Here is a 22,806-nt window from a genome sequence, read left to right as displayed (position 1 = left end):
TGCAGTGTTTAAACTAAGGCTGGAAATAAGTCAAAAAGCTTTGAGACTTGGTGACAATTTTTTTTTTTTTTTTGTCAATCCTAAGGCTTATTTGAACACTGATGAAGAGATATTTGGAGACTTCTGATAACAAATGAGTTCCAAAGGCTAAAGTTTGAAAAATGACCTTGTACATCAGTAGCAAGTTCAAAGTGGAATGTTGGGAAAAGTGAGATTTGGGAAGGAACAGTATTCTGCCTACCTGTGTTTAACGCTGAGCAGGTTTAAAAGCTGACATGACTGAAGGACACTTTCAGAAGTCATTCACTCTAGTCCAACTGTTTTGACTGAATTCAATCTCTGACTGATGTCTTCTAAGTCACTTTATCTAGACAATAAGAGGTTGTGAGAGGAGAGTTACTGACCCAATGTATGCCCAAGGTTCTCAAATATTGAAATAGAAGCTAGCCCTCTGGCTGCATCAGCCAGACAGTAGGCATTATGCTATCGAGATACTATATATACTTACATGGAAACTGCTTTGGTATAAGTCTTGTCCCACTTCGTGGACAACAAGAGATGTGAATCTTTGTAATTCCCTGAATGGCCTAATCCTGCTCAGCAGGGCCACAACAGCAGTAAGCATCACAACAATGACTCTGAGGAACAATACAAAAGTCAAATGCCTTGTCCCACTCAGTGGATAACAAGGACTATCCCTGCTTGGCAAGGACCAAAACACTGGTGGTCACAACAGTGATCCTGAGGAAAAATGCAAAACAATGTATCGACAAGTGTTGCAGATGAAGGCACTTTGGCAGAAGAGTTATTTCCTTATCAACTAGTTCAGAAAAAAACAGGTGACGTCTATCAAAAAAGAAAAACAAATAGAAAAAAAAAAAGAGAGGAAAAAGGGTAGGGGAACAGAGGGAGAAGCAGAGACTGAGCTCAAGATTGTGATTTTACCACCCTTGGACCCAGCATTGTTGTCTTGAGTTGGAGTCTTGTCCGTAGGTGGTGGGTCAACAAAAGTATGTGCCTGGATTCACCCTTATAAATCTTAGTTGGTTTAGGACAACCTCTGAGGTGGCAACTGTCTCACATCTGTGTGTTTGAGTGTTCTACAGAGTTTGGGGGGACAACGGTGATGGGAATCAAAACTGGGCCCTGTGTGAATTGGAATTGAGTGAGAAAGTTTGGAGGGGCAACAGTAGGCCAAAGTTTGACCTGTCAGCCAGCATATGTTCAAAATGATGTTTTCCAGCCATATTGAGGGTACAGAAAAGCAGCTTGTCACTCTGTCTCTGCTTGATCTGTCTCTCTCCTAATTCCCCTCTTACAATGGTTCCAGCTCAAGTTGTTTGGGACACAGGGACTAAGTCCCTCTTTGGTTTTAGGCGGTATATTAGTGTTAGACTGATGGGACTTTTAGGAGGACCTTAATGAATCATTTGAACATTGAGATTAGGAGGTGATTGCCATAACTCTTGTAACTGTGTCAAAGAAGACAGTGTTTATTATCTGTGATTAAATCTGTGCATTGCTTTCCTTAAACACTTAGATTCTCCTATTTCTAAGATTAACAGAAACTCTCTTCCAATGAGCTAGGCTGATTCCTACCTAATCCTTCTGCAACTCACTCTGTTGTTCTTGTAGCTATCAATTTTCATTCCCAACTAAAAATCTGTACTTCAGCTTAACTTCAAAGTGCTTGTAAGTGTGTCAGTGAGTAAAAGACACGTCATTTGCAGATTTTAAACAATTATATTAATCAGCAAATGATTCAGGCTGCTGAAGGAAATACCCTTTTTAGAATTTTTTAGCTTGCTGATTTCATTACTTGTAACAATTTTATAGAACCAGTCCAAAAGATGTGCAGTTCTGTTGTGATAACTATCATTCTATGAGAAAGGAACAAAGACATTTTCTGTTTTTTTTTTTTTGCACCAGAACACCTTCTATGACTTGAAATGGCTATGATTAAAAAACCTCAAACAATCTCAGGTGAATAAACATGTGTTTATTTATCTTAAACTTGCTTCAAAGTATCAGGGTTTTAAAGAAAAGGACAGTCGAACTACGATAACACAAATGCTGAAAAATATTCCTATCCTAGAAGTTCTACTCAGATTTTCTCTGACAGGAAGTTTTCCAAGTTCTTACAGCAGTGCAAGTAATAAAAGAAACATTTACCAATATGTGTTGCAAGTTATTCCCCAGTCAATATATTTGTGGATAACTAGAGTAACAGTGTCCACTGCTGGCAAATCAGATAATTGCACTACACATTAGAGCAATATGCTGTTGAAAGGTTTCGTAAGTTTTGACAGTGAGGTATTTTGCAATTTAGGGTTGTAGGACCTTTTGTGTTGCAAAATCAGGTCACTATGTTAGGAGTACTCATGCTGGTACTGCTGATAATCAACACTATGGTATTTGAAGTAACAGCCAGGAATATCAGCCTGGTAACATGAGCAAGTATTGCAATATTTTCTTCAGGACAGTAAAGTAGCTATAGCATTCATTATATTCCAGCTCACACATCTTCAAAATAAAGAAATAGTAAATGACTATGAACTTTGGCTTGATGTTCTAATTTATGTAAGCAGCAAAACAGGCAAGAAGAAGTTCTTAAATGCACGGGTTTTTTAAGTCAAAACATTCATTGCTGGTTTTACTAGATTCTTCTTAAACTCCAAGTACAAAAGAAATAAATGTTTCTCTTTGGAAAGAAGTAAAATAGAAACAAGCTGTCTGTTACAGCAGTTATCACTGATAATGGTGAAGCTAGACTGATTATCATAGAGAGGAGGAGAATAAGATGGTATCTAAAAAATTATTTCAATTAATATTCTTCTGGGGGGGTTGTTGTGTTTTTTGTTGTTGTTTTCATAGTAGGAGTAGTAGATGATACTCATTTTCATCTGTTGATTAACAATAGCATGTCAGTACAAACAGAATCTTTACGTCAAAGCCAGTAACACAAAGTGAAAGAAACAATAAGGAAAAAGGGAAAAAAAAGCCAAAAGTTCCTTCCTATGCTAATACAAACTGCCTTGTCCTATTAGATACTCCTGAATATCTAGATTAACTAAAAAGAAACTAAGGCATAGACTTATATCATTAATTTATTTAATTCAATAGAAATAGTATACAATGCACTGGATATTCTGTTTGTTTGGTGTAGATAGGAAAGAGGGAAACACATCACGCTGCTTCCTTTAGAAAGGAACATTCCTTTATGAAAAGCTTCAGGGGAGATCAAATCCTACCTTATGGACCAATGAAACCTTAGCCAGCATTGTTCTATAGCTACTTTTTCTCCCCTCAGACACCTACATTGTCTTGATTATTATACAGAGAAATACTTTATTACTTGGTCTCTGGAACAATTTTTGGATTCTGGAGTTGGGGATTTTTGCCTTTTTTTTCCCCCTTGCAAATGTCTTCAAAATGGTATCAAATTGGTTGCAAAATAAAGTTATTTGAAAATAAATGGTAGAAGAATTGTAAACAAAGGCAGATGACTATCAAGAAGTTCTGCCAAATTAATTACACTGTCAACTTTAGGTTAGATTTCAGAAAATAAGACTATTTTCTAAATTGCCTGGGAGTGTTCTTCATCCCTTCTTCCATCACAAAGTGGTAATGTGGATGTGTCCGTATATATATGTATCTCTGTATCTCAGAACATTAGAGGTTGGAAGGGACTTCCAGAGATCATCAGGCCCAACCCTGATGCCAAAAGCAGGATCACCTAGGGTAGTCCACACAGGAATACATCCAGATGGATTTTGAATGTGTCCAGAGAAAGACTGCACAACCTCTCTGGGCAGCCTGTTCCAGTGCTCTGTCACTCTCACTGTAAAGAAGTTTCTCCTCCTGGACACAGTGTTCCAGGCATGGTCTCACTAGGGCAGAGTAGAGGGGAAGAACCTCTCTAAACCTGCTGGACACAATTCTCTTGATACACCCCAGGATACCATTGGCCCTCTTGGCCACCAGGGCACATTGTTGTCCCATGGAGAACTTGCAGTCCGCTAGGACTCCAAGGTCTTTCTCCATAGAGCTGCTTTCCAGCAGGGCAGTCCCTAACCTGTACTGGTGCCTGTTGTTATTCCTTCACAGGTGCAGGACCCTGCACTTGTACTTATTGAACTTCATGAGGTTTGCCTGCACCCAGCTCTCCAGCCTGTCCAGATCTCACAGGATGGCTGCACAGCCTGAGGGGGTGTCAGCCAACCCCCCCAGTTTTGTATCATCAGCGAACTTGCTGAGGGTACTCTCAATGCCCTCATCCAGGTCATTGATAAAGATATTAAATAAAACTGGACCCAGTATTGATCCCTGGGGGACACTACTTGCCACAGGCCTCCAAGTTGACTCTGTGCTACTGATGATGACCCTCTGAACTCTGTTGTGGAGCCAGTTTTCAATCCACCTCACTGACCAACAATCTATGCCACATCTCCTGAGCTTTTCTACGAGGATGTTATGGGAGACAGTATCAAAAGCCTTACTGAAGTCAAGGTATACGACATCCACTGCTCTTCCCTTTTCTACCCATTTGGTCCTGGTTTCATAGAAGGCTACCAGCTTAGTCAGGCAGGATCTCCCCTTGGTAAATTCATGTTGGCTACTCCTGATAACCTTCCACGTGGTTAAAGATGACCTCCAGGATGAGCTGCTCCATTGGCTTTCCAGGGATGGAGGTGAGGCTCAATGGTCTGTAGTTGTCTGGGTCCTCCTTCTTGCTTTTTTTGAAGATTGGAGTGATATTTGCTTTCTTCCAGTCAGCAGGCACCTCTCTTGCTCTCCATGACTTTTCAAAGATGATGGAGAGAGGTTCAGCAACAGTATCAGCCAGCTCTCTCAGCACTCATAGATGCACCCTGTTGGGGCCCACAGATTTCTGTGTCTTCAGTTGGTATAAGAGATCTCTAATGCAGTCCTGACTGACCAGTGGAGGGTCCTCTTCTTCCAGTTCTGCTCCCTTGCTTCTAGAGACTGAGGTTCCTGAGGGATGGTCTTAGGAGCAAAGACGGAGGCAAAGAAGGCATTCAGCAACTCTGCCATCTCTGCAACATCTCCCATAGTGGACCCACCTTTGCCCTGCTCTTCCTTTTATCATTGATGTATTTGAAAAAGCTCTTCTTGTTCTCTTTCAGCCTCCTATCAAGACTCAATTCCAAAAGGGCCTTGGCCTTCCTTGTTGCATCTCTACATTCTCTGGCTATATTTCTATAATCCTCTGTTACAGTGTGAGGGCTGAAATCCCCCTCCCACACCAACAATAACCAGGCTAGCTCAATCTGGAAGAAAATGAAGCTGTATTTACAGGCAAAACTACAATCTATGATGAAATGCAATGAATATATACAAATTTACACTATTCACAACATTTACAAATATGTACAATCAACAGAAAAACACAGCAAAGCCCCTTGAGCCCCCCAAAGGAGAGGGGGCTGTGCTTCTTTTTCCTCACCCCACCCTCCCCCCAGAGCAGGCAAAAGGGAAGAAAGCCAAGAAGCAGAAAGAGGTTCATTAGACTTAGCTTGTTAAGGTCAGCATGTGTGTTATCTTCAGCAAGAAAAGAAGCAGGCAGACTGAGAGAAGATGGACTGTGAGACTGCCTGACTGCCCAACCTTGTTTTGAGTAGTGGTTTAAACATTTCTCTCTCCAATGGAAGTGTTTAAAATAATAATTATTTTGCTTTTTTACACCTAATAGTGATTTATTTGCATTCTTTCACTTTTCTGCTTGAACTTTGTGAGAAGAAAAATTAAAGACAGTCTTAAAATCATCACATCCTCCCAACTGACCAGACCTTTTTTCTACATATTGTAAACCTCTGTTTTCTTTTTGAGTTTTTCTAAGAGCTCCTTGCTTATCCATGCAGAGCTTCTGCCTCTCTTACTTGATTTTTTTTTTCCAAGGGAATATATTTTTCTTGAGCTTGGAGGAGGTAATGTTTGAATATTAAACACATCTCTTGGACACCCCTTCTTCTTAGAGCCCTGTATACATGCAAGCGTGCAAGCAGCCATGTTCCAGTCCTTCCTGTCACTTGTGAAAATAATTTTCTATACCCACAGGATTATAGAGTGTATTTTAAGTGAGATCGTCCTTCTGCTTTTCAAGCTAGTAATTTTTCTATGTTTCTGCTCATCCTGTCCTTTCTCTTCAGCATTTTATTGTAATTGATATAATGTGCTTTTTCTCCTGATTCTCTGTGAGATGACCAAACCCCAACACCTCCTTTGTTCTTAAAGTCCAGAAAAATAACACATTTTTTCTCACATTGCCATATGTTTTCATATCTGTTCTGAGGAAAGCAAGAACATGTTATGTAAAAATTTTAAATCAGTATGTTGGAGGACTTTAGGAAAACATTGTCAGTAAGCTTGGGATATATAGCTTTTATACACATATATATTTATTGCTTGGATGGCATTTTGAGTTTCCTAACAATTTAAGACAGAAGACATTAAGATCTGTGTCTAAATTGGGATTTACATGTCACTTCTCTTGCAGACATGTTTTAAATACTTTTAAGTAATAGGCATGTGAATAAAACTACTCACCGATTACCTCAAATTCTTATCAATACGAAACTGCTCCCATGTACATATATGAAATTTTTTTGATACATTTTACATATTCATACATTTTGTGCTTTACATGTTGTGTATTGTGTGTATGCACCAATATTACTTATTTCATTAACAGTAAGACTAAAGGATTTCATGACTCTATAAAGAAATCAGTTGGAAAGTGAGCATCTAATGAACTAATAAATGTTGGGATGTAATGTCAAAGTCTATGAAAAGAACCAACCCATATGTGTATGCTGGTAAAGAGTGCCCCGACCACTGTTACCCATGGAACTGATAAGGTTTTTTCCTTTCAGTTAGAAATTTTCCTATTGATGGTTACTTTCCTATAGGTTTGAATTTTTTTCTAGAACTTGTGCAGCAAAAAAAATTCAGCATGTTTTTAGGATAGTATTTGTGATTATTTCAATCAAGAGACTGCAGCATAAGTTCATTGCAATCACCTTAAATTTTTATCTGTTTTAGGAGTAGAAAACTCTCACAGGAGAGCATTTTCAGGCAGGTATAACAGCTTACATATTGTCATGCTTTGCCAGCTGTACTGACTCCAGAGGAAATTCACTGTAGAGACTAAATTTCTCAGGAATGACATTTCTTTTGTTTCTGTAGAACAAAATTAAGGAGACTCATATTACAGGGACTTCCAGTTACTTGGAAGAATAACAGCAAAGTCTGTTGCATGTTTCAGAAGTCAGAGAAGTCCTGCTGTGGCTGGATAAGCAAATGCAACAGATGTTGTTTTAAGCTGTGCATAGGAAGAAAAGATATTTAGGTCTCTAAATCCTAAACTGGTCTGTGCATCTGTGCGGACTACAGATGTGTGTTGTGGAGTTGTTTTCCTTTAATGAAAGTTGTTGTTCTGGCTTGTGTCACTAGAGCCTTGTCCAAAGCACTCTGGTGGCAGCTGTTCTGCTATCAGATTCAGTGGAAACAAAATAAATCACGTATATATTAAGAATATTTCTTTAAGGGGACTACTTAATTTTTAAAGTTAAAATCATATATGTGTGTTGCTACCGAAAACACAATGTATTTAATTTCCAATTACTTTTATGAATCTTTCCCTGGAATTAATCTTGATTTTCATTTTTTTTTCATTGTTTTTGCTAACTGTTGAATAGAAGAGACTTGTTGGAGTTAAGTTTTGGACTCAGGTGAGCTATCCTGGAGAGCCTCATATGATCTGTGTGATGTTCAGATTCTCCAGTAAATCCAACTCTTTTTTTTTTTTTTTTTCCCACTTCATCTCAAAAGAAGTGGTATCAGAAGTAGAGGACATCTAGAGTTAAAACTAGGAAGAATCATAAAAGTTGTCACAAGAGATGTGCTAAAAGTCAGGAGCTGCAATCATGTGCCTTATCTTGCCAAGAGATTAATTATTAAATTAATGGTGAGATTTTCCATTCACTTTTCTTTTCCCTGTTGAAGAATAAAGAATTAGCCAATGGAACTGAAAATGAATAAGTCACTACAGCAGGTATTTCTCTTAACACAACACTATACAGGAAACTCATGACTACAGGGAAGAATGAAAGCAAAAGCAAAATCAAGCAATTGCAGAATTATGTTATTCCTAAAGAATAAGCCAATATCTATTCAGTGCTTTCCTATTGGTCATCTACAAGACAATTTTATTCAATTCCCTAAATGAACTTGAATATTCACTGGCATAGAGGTACTCAGTCCTTTGAGTTGCAGACATATCCTAGGTAGAGTATGAAAGAAATGTCATCAGTCAATTCAGAGCAAATGTTGCACTAGCTAAATCATTGTCTCTCAGCCAGTATAGGCATTCGTATTTCCTTAGCTGCTGCATACAGTAATGGTTACATTTTGATAGTTATCTGTATAACTAATTATTTAATATAGATGACTAATACAGATTAACTTATTCTTGCATATACATGAATCATATTTAATGCTTCCTCTTATGTTTTGGATCCTAATATGCAAATTTAATTGAGACACTTGAATTACAGTCCACACAAACTATCACCAACCTTCAGTAATTATTTCAGTATATTCCATTATTTATATTTCAGCAAATATAAATATCAATACCAACAAATATTCAGAATCACAACCTTAGCTGGATACAACATTCTGGTAATCAGTCTGTTGTCTTATTAAAAACACTGGGATGTTGATTAAATTAATCCATCAGATTTTATAAATAAGCTTTTTTTTTTCCTGCTGAGACATGTCTTCTGGAATTACATGAAATTTTTCCAATGGCCCAGATGTACTCTTATGCATATCTTGCAATCATTTGCCTAAACTGGTATTTTTACCCCTAAAGTAGGCTTTCCAGTTTCAATATAAGTTTAAGGAGTAAGGTTTGCAACTATAACACACACCATCTTCAAAAGAAAACATCAAAACCACAAAGCAAAACCCAATCAAAACCCCACCAAAACAAACAAAAAAAACCCCAAGAAAAACCAACCAACCAAACAAAATCCCACACACAACACAAAAATATGCACCCCCCTCCAAAAAAAAACCCCACAAACAAACCAACAAACCAAAAATCCCCCAAATCCGCACACTTTTTCAGGGACATGAAATTACCTTAAAATCTCTAAAGTCTGGAAGAACTTCTAGATTCACAATACTTTACCAATGAATTCTAGAATATAGAGAGGCATTTAGCACAAGCAACCTGGTTGGTGAATAGTAGAGATTCAGTGAATCAAGCTGGACCTGCCCTATCAGATTTGTTGCAAAAGGAAGAAGGTGTTGAGGTTGGACTACATGATCTTCAGAGGTCCCTTCCAATGCCTACAATTCTGTGTTTCTGGGATTCTCTAACTTTATGGCATTGTTTTCTAGCATGTGTGTTCTAGAATGTGTGCTGTGTGAGCCTACTGTTGGCAAGCAACTGTATCAAAATCTTTACTAGAGCTCATGTAACTAAAACATGTTTAGTGGCAATGTAATAATCTGGCATTTTACACTTCTAGAGAATATACAGTTTTAAAGATTTTGGGGTGTTTTTGTCATGGTTTGATTTGTTTTGATTTTGATATGAAGAATGGTTGCAGGATATCTGGGAGGAGAAAACATGGGTGGAGTCAGTGTGCGGCAACACACTTGTAGAAAAACATTTTTGTTTATATTGAAATAGTTTATGAAAAAAAAACTCTGTAGAGTTTTCATTCTGTGTTGATGAAATATGACTCTGTAGCTTGTAACTCTATCTCACCTAATGCAAACCATACAAGAAGTGATAAAATAAGTAAATATATAACTAAATAACTAACTCCAGAATATGGTTTGTCCCAAGTAATACTGTGAAAAAATAAATGTAAGAAATAATAACCTTTCATACTCTCATATAAAGTAAGGCATGTATTTTATGCATAGTTTGTTGAATGCATTTTTCCCTAAAATACATTTTCTCTAAAGATTTGAAACTGTTTTCAAACATTTAGAGAAAGATCTTTAGAGAAAAATGTTTCAAGAAAACTCCTGAAATCCATGATAAATTAGCAATTAGAAATTAACAGATGGGAAAACAGAAAGTATTGAAAATTCCCTCTTTTGCTTTTAATCGTTTGTTTTCATATTCAGAGTTGAGTTAATCAGAAATAAAATTCTATTTCAATGTAGCAAGTGTATATTTCCATTTGTCCTAAATGCACAATCTTCTGCAATTATTAGTCTTTAAGGTAGATGATATGTTTATACTTCTACAACCCATCTGTTAGCAAAACCTTTGACTAGACTTGCACACACTTTATCACAGGTTACGACAGCAGATGGCTCTCTTGAGTTTTCTTTGCAAAACCTCAGGTTGTAAACAACTGCTCTGCATTTCTGAGATGCAAGTAGAAAGCTATTGTTTTTGATCTCTGGAGTAAAAACCACATTGTCTTCTGTCTAAAGACATAGTGTCCATTCTCACCTTCATTCCTTCCGTTCTTTGCCACCACCCCGAGCACCCTATCATTGAGAAATGTCAATGTGTTTTGGCAAAGGGCCAGGATTTGAAGAAAGCCACGGAAAAGGAACAATAGTAGTAGAGAGTATGCAGTGAATAGCATAATTGAATAGCATAAAGTCTTTCCTGCAAAAGAAAACATGGAACCGTTTTCCACCCTTTTTGGGGACAGTTTCTTATGCAAAAGAGCTGTATGTATTCCACTCCTAAATTCCTATAAAAATTAAAGATAGTGCAGGTTTGACCTCTATTTCACTCTACTCTACTCCCTCTCATTCATCCCTTTGTTTGGAGCCAAGTCGAGCAGAGGGCTTTGGGCTATGCCTTGTCCCCTCCTCCGCCGATGGCAGGGGATGTCTCAGGATGTCTCTGATCTATTGTCCGGGGTGCTGAAGGCAGAGACCGCTATGGGGGCTGGGACCGAGCCGGGGAATCATGAGGGGGAGTAGTTTGGGCACTGAAGAGGCATTTGGAGGAGCGCCTCTGCCTTGAGGAGACTTAAGAAAGGCATCACCGTGTTTTATTCGCCGCTGAGAAGTAAGGGAAAAGAGAACAGTATGCAAAACTATTAGAGTGAAATTTAAATTGAAAAAAAAAAAACCCTCACAACCCTCTGTCTAATTGCATTAGTTAGGGTAATTGTAACCGTTGTGAGGAATTGCTGCTCTGTAAAAATTGCCGGATAGAAAATCCAATGCGTTTTAGTTGAATCTCTTTAGAGACACTTTTAAATAGAATTAAAATGTATTATCCAGATCCGATTGTGGATGTTCTGCTCCTAGTTGGTCTAGTATTAATACAAAATCCCTGTATAAGGGAGTTCCCACCATACACTTTTGCCCTCTGTATAAAAATAGCCCTTTGTAGATTAAAGGATTTAGGAAAATCATCAGAGATGCAGAAGCCTCTGCTGAGAGAGGAGCCTACTCTTACCTATGAGGTTTCTATTGCAAAGGAGTGAATTATTCTGGATGGATATCTACACTTCAAAGCCTTTTTTTTTTTTTTTGGGGGGGGGGTGGGGGGTGGGGAGGGGAGAGAACTATCTAATAAGAAATTAGTGTTTTGAAAACACTGTAGAATTTAGGTATTTATTACATGCTATTCTCCTGTGCAAGTATCTGCCCTTCTTTACACAATATATCTGCATGTTTTTCAGCGTAGCTGCTAGTTTCCTTCTTTTACTTTCCTCTGATTAGTTAGAATTCCAGGCAATTTCACCATTAGGCTGGAAAAGAGTCAACCTGAAAAAACAAAACAAAACATTGAGCCCTTATTTTAAAAGGGAGAAGATCCAGCAGAAAAAGATTAAAGAAATTAGTTGTCATATTTTACATGGCATTTATGATATATAATGTGTTGTGAACTCCTTGGGGCAGAGACTACTTAGGCATTCTGTGTCTAGCGAGTTTGGGTGGTGCTTCTTCAGGTGCTACAAGACATACACTAGGAAGAGAAAATTAAAAAATATTAATAATATTACATGGTGCTGCTTATCGATACATTTACCTACTGCGGCTGTTTGTGGGAGCCCTATAGAAACCTCAGAAATTAGTTCACGTTCTAAGTTAAAATCTGCTGGTACTATAACCTTTCCTCGCAAGCGGTGTGTGTTGGTTTGGGTTGGAAGGTCCTCTCAGCCTCATAGGTGTGTTTCTTCCTCACGGCTCTAAATCCTTTGCATGCAGCAGAAACCCCTCTCCCGTCGGACTACACCCCCAGCTTCGTCAGCTCCTGGAGTGCAGAGCGCCCAGAATTGAGAGGCTTTACTCTGCCCTTAGGCTTCTCCGTCCTGGGAAACGGGACAGGTACCGGTGCCACCGCTGTATGCGCCGTGCGGGCCACCCGGGGGCAGGCCGGCAGGCAGCCAGCCAGTGCCAAGGACCTGGCGACTGGGTCCCTATGAAGGTGCCTCGGTGGGCGATTGAAAACAGAGAGGGCTATACGCCCCACCCCGGCAGCGCCCAGCGCCCTCCTCCCCCGCGGGGAGGGAGACCCGCACGAAGCCATCCGGAAAGTCAAGGGGCGCAGTGGCAGCTGACGGCAGACCCACCGGGAACTCGCTGGTACCCACCAAAAAACTGCAACAGCAACACCACCTTCCCTCCGCCCCTCGCTCCCCTGGCTTTATTCTCCTGCCTCTCCCCCATCCCTCCTCCACCCCATGCACCCTTGCCGCCCCTGGCCTTGGAGAGGACAAAAAAAGCTCCAGCGGTGCGTGCCTCTGTGTGTGTGCGTGTGTGTGTCTGTGTGTGTGTGTGTGTGTACAGGGAGGCTGGAGCGGGGTGGGACTGAAGCGCCGTGATTACAGCTCTCCCCAGAGAAGATTGCTCTCTCCAGATGCTGATTTCTGAAGCACTTGGCAATCATCAGGCGGGAGCCTGAAGAGGCGGCGGTAGCCGCCCGGCCGCGGCGATGGCAGCGGCGGGCGAGCAGGCGACAGCGCGGGGCTAAGGGGCAGCCTTGCGAGGCGACGCTGGCGACCGGACCCGACCGGACCCGAGCTGACCGGGCGCGGTTGTGCCCCGAGTCCCGCTCGCTCCGCGCCGCCAGCCCGCTCGCAGGCGCTTGTCGCCCGAGCAGGTGTCCCTGCGGCGGGGCAGAGCGGGAGGGGCGCCGGAGCACCCATGTGGTGACCCGCGGCGCCGGCAGCTGCCGCGGGCGGCAGGGCAGGGGTGCCCCTCTGCGGCCGCGCCTCGGGTCGGAGGAGGCTCCCGCTCGCCCGTTCCTCCGGGCATGGGTCCCCGCCGAGGCTGAGCGCCCCGCCGCCGCCCTCCCCACTGCCCGTCGCGGCGCCGGCCGACGTGGGCGAGACGGCGATCAGCCATGGCAGCGGCCATCGCCAGCGGCTTGATCCGCCAGAAGCGGCAGGCGAGGGAGCAGCACTGGGACCGGCCCTCGGCCAGCAGGAGGCGGAACAGCCCCAACAAGAACCGCGGGCTCTGCAACGGCAACCTGGTGGACATTTTCTCCAAGGTCCGCATCTTCGGACTCAAGAAGCGGCGGTTGCGGCGCCAAGGTGCGTCCCTGTGGCCGGGCCCGCCCGAGGGTTTACAAGGCGGGCGGGCGGGCGGGAGGTGGCAACCTGTGGCGAGAAAGTTCCCGGGCCGGGCGCGGCAGCGGCGGGAGGCGCCAGCGGCCGCCTCCGCTTGTCAGCGGTTCCCTGTAAGCGGCCGAAGGGCTCCGCGGGCTGAGGGGCACGGCAGCCGCCCTGTAGCCCCTCTGTTGGGACCCTTCTTTGCTGCCCGGCGCTGCCTGCCCTGGGCGAGCAGCTGCCTGCCTGCCTCCGTCGCCGCCCTTCTTGAGGCACCTGGGCCAGCGGGCCCAGGCCGCCCTGGGGCTCCGGTGTTCGTTACGGCAGGTGGGCTCCAGGGCAGGAAGCCTTTCAGGGGGAGGTGGTCTGCGTGTCATAAGCCAGGCCTGTCGCCCTGCTTGTCCCCGCTTTGCTGTGTTTTTCCATAAAGGACAAAGAGCACACAACGTGGAAAGCTTGTAAAGTGCTCGAGAACCGTCGCCCCCCAGTCCCTTCTTTCAGCTGCCCGCTTGGCTTTGGTAGGCTTGGCTGTAGTGCGGGGGTCTCGCTTCCCATTGCCTTCCCAGTCACCAAAGTGAGAGAAACTGCAGAGCCGGCAGCTGTGGGAGAGCTGCTCTGCATCCCTGTGGGTGCTGCCCGGGTGTGAGTCTGCCGGTCTCCTGCCCATTCCAGGCTAGGGTCTCATCACATAGACCAACAAGTTAGCCCCGCAGTTCTTTTTCAGGGTAAATGGCCATTACTTAACCGACATGACTAAAGCGAGTGCTGTGGTGACTGCATTTTATTTAGTACTTTGTACTAGAACCCTAGAAATAAAAAGAGTTGTATTGCAATAGAATATATATATATATATTTACATTTTTGTGGTATTGAACTCAATATTTAGAAATAGTGGTGACTTATTTTGTACTAGTCCTCAGGAAGTAAGTAGTTTTAGAACAAAAGGTGTGTATCATGGAGAGTGAAAATGCTAATCATTGCTCAAAACGTGGCTAATACCTATCAGTCGATGGTGAAGAACAAGTCACTGTCTTTTACTTTAGAGAATGCCACCATGTGTTGTAATTTGGTATGTATAGTATAGCTCATCTTTAGGTTGGGTTGGAAGATGATTTTAAGAAGCATCGTAAGTGATCAGCCTTCCTGCTGGTTATCCATGCTTCATACTTGAAATAGCATAAATTGACAAAGTCCGTACAATATAATTTTTACAGGGCTTTATTGCTGTAAGAATAATTTCTTGTAACTCCTAATGCAAGCTAAATCTTGCCATTTTTAGATAGTACAGTGCTAGAGGGAAGATGGAGTGAGAACATGTCAGTGGCAAAACCTCTGGTGGCTTATTTTTAGACAGTCTACTTAAAGAGAAGTCTGAAGGACTTGGTCAATTTATGCATGTGATGTTTGTTCATGAAAATAAGTTTAGGGAGATTTGCTAACTGAGCAATTGTTCTTGAGCACCTGTGCTGTCTTACTTGGGGGAAAATGTCTGTATTTGACTATATTACAGTCTGAGGAAGGGATGACTATCTTACAGCACTGACATACCAGACGTTTTCGTAAGTTGGAAGGGTCTTTAAAGAGACTTGTGAACTCATCCTTTTTTCATTCATCCATTCCTTCCTTCATTTTTCATTGTGACATTCTTAAAAAGAGAACTGGATTAGAATATGATTCAGCTGTCGACCTATACTACTGGTACAGATGATTTCAGTAAGAATAAGCAGAACAAGGGCTATTCACTAGTAAAGTCTGCATCATCAGATCCCCGAGTTTATTTTCTCTAAGAATACTTCAAATGGAGACATGCTGATATTTATCCCGTAATTTACATTCAGGTCTCATCTGCAGGAATTTCTGCTGAAAAAAATAACTAATGTGCTTCTTCCTGTGTGTGTTCATGATGTATAAAGGGATAAATGGAGTACCTGTGGATTCAAAGTTGCATATTATTTAGGAGAGAAACCAAAGAAACAATCAAGGAGAAGTCATTACTTAAGCATCTCATGCAGAGTAATTTAGAACAAATAATTGTTTGGAAACCCCTCACATTTTATAAGTCTTACTGCTTTAAAAGTAGAAGTTATGAAAGTATGAATTCTAAAATGAACATCTATGAGAGTCTGTTTTTAGTTTTCATCAACTGAGTTAAATGACCACTGAATTCTTCACTGAAATTATATTGTCAAACCCATTAAAGTGTTTGCCAAGCAAAACAGGTTAGTTGCCAAACATCTGTTGTCAGAAAGGTGCTATGGGATTTTGACAAATAAACTTTGTGTAAAGTATATACAGTGTCATGAGAGCATTGTGAAAAATGAGCTAATTGAGCTGTGACAAACCACCCATAGCATTCTTGTACAATTCAGTGGAAGAGTAGAGTTATAATATTAAAATACCTGCTGTCTAGAACAGTAAAAGCTACTCTGTATTTCTCATGGAATTAAAAAGTTATTTTGCTTTGAACTTCGATATGAAAAATAAGTGTCTTCCCAGCTTTAAAAAAATAGTCAAGCTGCAAAAAAAACTAGTAATGCTGCTTTTAAAATTAAAAATATACATTTACTCTTGTACATGCATGTGTATGTAAATTAGATAAATGGACATGCATAATGTATGCACCCTATCAGCATGTTAGGAAACTTGAAAATACTATTTATTTTTTAACTCTTCTTAAAAAATGCCTGCGAGTCCTGTTCTTATTCAGTAGGATTTACTTGTGAACAAATGAAGTTTTTATGCATACATAACAGGCTAAAATCATATGTATCCCCTACTGAATATAAGACTTTCCTGTCATCATGACTGATTTTTTGAACGTGTTATGGTCCTTTATTTAGCAGCTTACTGAAATATCAACAGGAGAGTATTTGAGAATACTAACATTTAGGAAGGATAGCATTAAATGTCCATGCAGGAGCTCAGTCAGGGTAAAGGCTAATATTTTGTATATTTGCTTGTATATTTGCTGTAATGATGGACACAATGCTAATTTTAAATGGCTGTTCTGAAACTTTGATTAATGAATTAAACTGACAAAGTGATTTCTGTGGGAAACTTGTCTGATAAGCTACTTAGTGGATGAAACTATTTTGATTTAGCAGACAGCTTTGATTCATATTGTTTAGTATTATGGTATTTCAAATTTATTTAATCTTTATTTTATCCTACTTGTGATCTGATGAAGAAACCACTTTCATAAATTCTGGGTAGCCATGAAGCCAAGGTCTTGCCTGATACTGATGCCAGACATGAATCAATTATGAATCATCCTGTCCTGGATTAGAGGTTATTCAGTTATAATAGTTTAATTTATGTTAATAAAATCACAAATGAGAGACTTGACAGACAAGATTTTGAGTCTTCATGTGAAATAACCTTATACAACTTGAGGCTACCCAATAAGAAGAAAACAAATGTCAGTTCTTCACCTCATGCAGCAACAGTGCACAGAGATTAAAAACCTGTGCTTGTCACTAGTGCAAATTCACAACTTCTTAGCTTGTATTTTCATCTGCGTAGCTAGATTCTTTGCTAATCTGAAATATCATTTGGTTAATTAGGTCCTTTGAGAGTATTCTACTGGAAAATACTCAACATTTAAATATATTAAAACCCAAGTGTGATGTTTACTGTTTCTGTGTGTTAATACCACACTAAGACTTCTAAATTTATACATAGAGTGTATGAATTTTGGAATTACTTGGCCTCTGATTTTGTACATTAATATTTATGAGAAAGACCTGGGGAACATGTTCAGAAAACACGCTAATTAGATTTTAATTTATCTACAAAGGTAATTCAGTTCTCCAAAGAAAGCAGTTTTGGAAAACTCCTCAGTATGTCAGCTAACATTTTGTGGCAAACGTGGTAGTGGCTAGTGGTCTCAGATGTAATATAACTCTCCATATCCATAGTGCCTTAAGTAGTTTTTAGTTCTGCTACCTGTGGAATGATGTAAATGGTGATCTGTGCACATGGGTGTACATGCCTCATTTCCCAAAGCTTAAGAAACTGTATCAAATCCCTGTTGGTTATCTGCAGCCTCTGATATTCTGGCTTTCTCAAAGTTTTAGCAGAACAAAACTTGTAGCTGCTCTCTGCTGTATGACTGACTACAGAATTAATTCTTCTGTCAGTTCATGGAATCCCCAAGCTATGGCGTTGTCTAGGTGAAAGACTGTCTGTTGTTCTGGATGTTGAACTGATGCTCCCTATTCTTCACAATTTTCTTCAAGTGAAACTAATTAACCTACATCCCTTTTCAACTACAAGTCCAGTCTTAAGAGTATATATAAAAAATTCGTCATTTTCCAAACTTTTTCCTGCCTTGCTGATAATCTGTTCAAAGGACTGCATAATCATCACAAATTGAAAATGTATAAACATGCTGTATCTAATGTAAAATTTTCTAATAATATTTAAATATTTTAATTTTTTAAACATTTGTGTGCTAGACTTGGTGTTGACTTTTCTGCACATTCTGTATTTCACATAGACCCTGTGCTTGTTAGGGAAAGCTTTAAAAAAGAAATATAATAGGTGGAATGTAATTCTCTTAACTGGGTTTGGTGACTCTAAAAGTGGTGAATGAGATGGTCTTTGAGAGGAAATGGGGAAAATAACTTTACAATTGTGACATAATTTTAGGGATTGTTGATTTTTAGAAATGTCTCAAACATGGGTGATAGGGTAGTGGCCATTTAATATACCTGCAGTTCTGTAGCAGTGACATTTCAGAATAGCTCCTATTTTTATGTAAACTAAGTAGAAAAACTTAACTTCACCCATTCTGTATATTAAAATTCTGTACTAGAAGTAGAAATTGGATTATTTTAGAGAGCTGTAAATATTTTCAGTTACGTTTTCTAAATATTTTAAGTTTGGTTCTAGTTGCAGCTTCAGGTTTCTTTGAAATTTCTCAAATGCTCAACAGTTGTTCTGTCTTGAATTCCTTGCCTGTTTTGTCTATAAAGTAATGTGTTGTTTGGGTTCCTCCAATCTGATGTAGTCTTCAGATACACAAATTTGCTGTGAAACTGGAGGAACCCAGTTTCCCATGTCCTAAATACAAGCATTGATTTTCACTATCTTCACTTGGTAATTGGAGGTTTAACTATTCATTAGCAAATGAACTTGTCATTCTTGAGTGATCTTGCTAGATTTCCAAAGCTTATGCAGTTTCTTTCCACATATAGTAATTTTTCTATTTTTTAAGGTGTATTAATTATTGTATCTATTTAATGCACTGCAGAACTGAATCATCTGGTTAATAGAGATATTAAGGGATATATCAGTATAGGTGGTTTTTTATTCACACCGGTGTAGTGATAGAAGTGTTACAGGAGAGGTCAGATTTCTGTACTCTATTTGAAGACAGAATTCTGTCTTCTGGCAATATTGAATCTATTAGTGGATATCATTTTTTCAGGATATTTCAGTCTGTTAAATTAAGTTAAAATGAGTACTTAAAACTTATTTTGAATAATGAATTTTCAGCCCAGTAGCTTATAAACAGCAGTGATCAATTTTAGTATAGTGCTAACACTCAGAAAGTTTATTACAGAAAACTTTACTGATAGTGTCTTTTGATTTAGAATCAAAGCGTAGTTTAGAAATCTAAAGATACACAAAACTGTGTGATTGGATACCCATTTTTGGTAATGAGTAGACAGAGGTCCATCCTACTTCGTCGTATGAAAAGTATTTCTACCTTACGCGAGTATTAGACTTGGGACAGAGAAGAAGATATATCCCAATGTCATCTACTCCTACTGTGCCATCAGCTTTTTCTGAAGCCCTTTGAAACCAGTATAGTTTTGTTCTGAAGAGTTATCAGTGATCATTTTAGATCTTATGCTCTGCCATACACAGAAAATTAGTAAAGCTCTGAATTTCTTCAGTGACCTGCTTTCATTGTATTATGGACCATACATTTTTCTACATAATTTCCTGTGGGCCTGAGATGGAAGGAACATGCTATTTCCTGCTGCCAAGAAATAAGCTAGCTGCTTTTGGTGTCAGGATTGAGGAATATATAATTGGATCAAGTTAGAGTCAGGCAGGAATCTAGTCCAGGACTCTCAAGTTTTGGTTCTGTGTTACAAACTATAGATGAATTCAGCATACCCTGAAGTAGATGACATTACCTCAATTACTTATTTATTATTTTGAAAATAAATAACTGAAGAAGTTGGAGAATTTGGATATTTCACATGAAGGATAATATGAGAATGAAAGAAGTAAATAATAAAACGTTGATATAAAATTGAAATTGATGAACTGTGTTAATAAATACAGAAACCTTGTTCCCTCAAGGTTTTCAGGATCCTAGGTTATTTTGGTGGCCATTTCATATAATGATGAAGCTAATAAAGCTAATAAATATTATACTGATTGTTTCAGAAGGATTTTCCTCAATGAAGCTAAAGTAATATGACTGAAATTGGGATGCAAATGTTAAGCCCTTCTCTAGGATATAAAGTATAATCTCTAGGATGTAACTAGATTGAACAATTTAATTAAATCTATGGTCTTGATTCTAATCCATTGCCCAGGTGTAGAACTTTCGAAAGGCATTGAAGTTGCTGTGTGATAAAATGGCTGTAAAATTGAAACAAATGTTGGAACTCAGCATTTGTTTAAGATACTAAATCAAGCATTTTATTTCATATAATTCAGTATTAAGAAACACAAGCACACAGTCTTTTTCTCTCTGTAGAAGTTAATTTTTAAAAAAGGTTAAAAGTCCTTCTTAATTATAATTTCTATTGCAAAGCCTGCCATTTCTACTTTGTTTTGCAGACTCCAACATGTGTCCAATATGCCAAGTGTAGCTGCTGCTGCACCTGTTATAATGCTTTACAAAGCACCTGGTTTTGATTGCTGGACTGTTTGCAGTGATTTTTGGCGAAAAAAAAGAGAAAGCAAATAAGAGAAAGAAAGTAATGTGTTTTTTTAAAATTAATCTCAATTTTTAATGGTTCATTGTAGAAGTAAACCTGAGTGAAACTTCATGTCCCACTGAAAAGGGACTTTTCAAGCCTCAAGGCATTTTTGTTACTGAATTTCAAAATCACTCAGCAAACAACAGATATGTCAGGCTTAAGAAAAGGTCAGCAGGTTACAGTGGAGATTCTTGTGGAACTCTCAACAAAGAGGTGGAAGCTAGTACCAGGGTCTCCCTTACTGTGGTAATGTGTTCTCAGTACTTGTAGTTTCATTTTGATGAGAATTTGCATTCACTGGGTGTTGTAAAGAGAATTGATTCCTTACTTACCATATAAAACTAGTACAGTGATGGGGTTTTTTACTAAAATTACTATGAGCTTGTATTATTTTCTGTAGTGTCAATGAAAGATCAAAGGCAACAGTTCAGATTTCTGTGAAAAGTAGTAGATTTATGGCTTGTATGTACCTTCTTCTGTAAAAACCATTCATAAGTCTCTTGCCTAGATTATGTTAAAACTCTTCATTAAAAGTATATTCTATAATGAAACAGCAAGTACCTCACTAACAAGTCTGTTTCATTATAATACCTACATTTTCTTTCCAAATCTGCAGCAGTTTTCCACATAACAGCAGGCGAATTAGCATGTGATTAGAATGTGTGTGAAGTTTACTGGTAATTCATAAAGAAGAGTCTGTTTACTAGAGTTTAAGTAAAATAGGTATTTATGGATTTATTTATTTTGGTTTTCATACATGATTGTTTATTCTTAATTTTGTTTTTAAGAGCAATCTTACAATAAATTGCTATGTTCATAAATGTAGTGAAGTAAGGCTTTTCTCCAATCATTCTCCCTGGTAACCTAAATTCTGTAGTTCATGGGTTATAGTTCATAACTGTTCCAAAATCTTGCGATACTTACGGAGAGTTGTTTGCACACTTACTTCTTGCATTTTTTTACTTACCTTTTATTCTCACCTTATGAAGATGGTTTTGTGCAGAGATCTGTTTACAGCTAAACTTTCACAGGCATTAGATTGGTAAACGCCACTTCATTGTTTCTACCAGTTATGTTTTAGTTTTCTGGCAAAGTAGAAATAATTTTAGTTCCTGTGTCCATAGACTTGGGGTTCCTGTGTCCCTAGACTTCTGCTAAATCAGATGAGCCTCAGTATTGATTCTTTGTGCCCATGGCAGGGGGGTTGGATAAGATGATCTCTATGGTCTCTTTCAGCCTAGGCCGTTCTATGATTCTGGGAATATTTAAGGAAAAAAAAGAAATAAAACATTTTGATTTCCAGCTCTAAAGTTCAGTTGTCCCTAATTTTTCGATTTATGTATATCTAGGAAATTTAACATTTTAGCCTTTTTGTAGATGTACATTCATTAGATTCTGTGGTTTAGCTAGCTTGTATAGATGAACAAGTGTGATATTACCACCTAAAACCAGGTATTTTAATGTAATGCACATGACTCTGGAAATCTTTGTAAAATTGGTATGTAATGCTCTGTGTAAAAAGCATTCTGTTATAAATTCTGTGTAAAATGAGCAAAACCCTGTACATGTAAATAAAAGAAAATTAATGGATGGCTTGTATTTATATAAATTACAGCTTTTAGGAAACCCTTAATGTTAGTTGCAAGCATCTGTCTTTCCTTGGAAACAGTGAATATCACTGTAAAGATAAGATAATTGACTCCAAACCACAGATAGAAAAACTAGGCCATTCCCGTTAGCCATACTCTTCCCTTTTCTTTGCTAGCACTCTCAGATGGTTTTTTGCCTCAAAAGTGTGTCTCTGTTAATAACAGAGAAATGAAAACTTATCAGGCTTTCCACACAGTTGAAAGGTACTAAAATCAGTGTAGGTTAAGCCTGAATAATCTGATAGTAGTTAAACTAAGGCATGAATAGTTGTTTGGCACGATGACAAAGTGGCTGGATCAAGCCAATAGCCTTCCCAAGGGCCTCTTGGTGTATCTGGTGCAATTCAATCGATTCACCACCCTGTTTACTAGAGTTTTATGTTGTAAACATAACGGCTGAAATGAACCGATGGCATGAGAAGATATTTCTGTTGAGTTACTGGGATAGTTTTCTAGGTTGTTGGATGCCAGTGATCAAAGTTTGTCATGGATGAACAGTGACAGCAGCTAAAACTCCCATGGTTTAAGCAGACTGAGTTGCACAAGTACGAGGAACCTAGTGAAACTAATTCCAAAAAGTGTTTACGGCTAGAGGTTCTTAACCGTCGTTTTGTCAGTTCATTACCAACTCATTAA

General features: G+C 39.3%; 1 protein-coding gene across 3 annotated transcripts in view; it reads left to right on the top strand.

Annotated features, from left to right (window-relative positions):
• Nucleotides 1-22,806, top strand: part of FGF14 (fibroblast growth factor 14) — a 398,429-nt gene that overhangs the window by 255,421 nt on the left and 120,202 nt on the right. The window contains exon 1 of one of the 3 annotated variants that reach the window (XM_054380960.1): nt 13,367-13,559. The exons of the other annotated variants lie outside the window; for them this stretch is intronic. Coding sequence (XP_054236935.1) covers nt 13,367-13,559 — 193 coding nt within the window. Of the gene's footprint in view, nt 1-13,366; nt 13,560-22,806 lie in introns of those variants that run through there. 3 annotated transcript variants of the gene reach the window in all.

Source organism: Indicator indicator, chromosome 1 (assembly GCF_027791375.1).
Source record: "Indicator indicator isolate 239-I01 chromosome 1, UM_Iind_1.1, whole genome shotgun sequence".
NCBI lineage: Eukaryota > Metazoa > Chordata > Aves > Piciformes > Indicatoridae > Indicator > Indicator indicator.
Note: the sequence above shows the minus strand (reverse complement) of the source record. Positions and strands in the feature narration are given on the sequence as shown.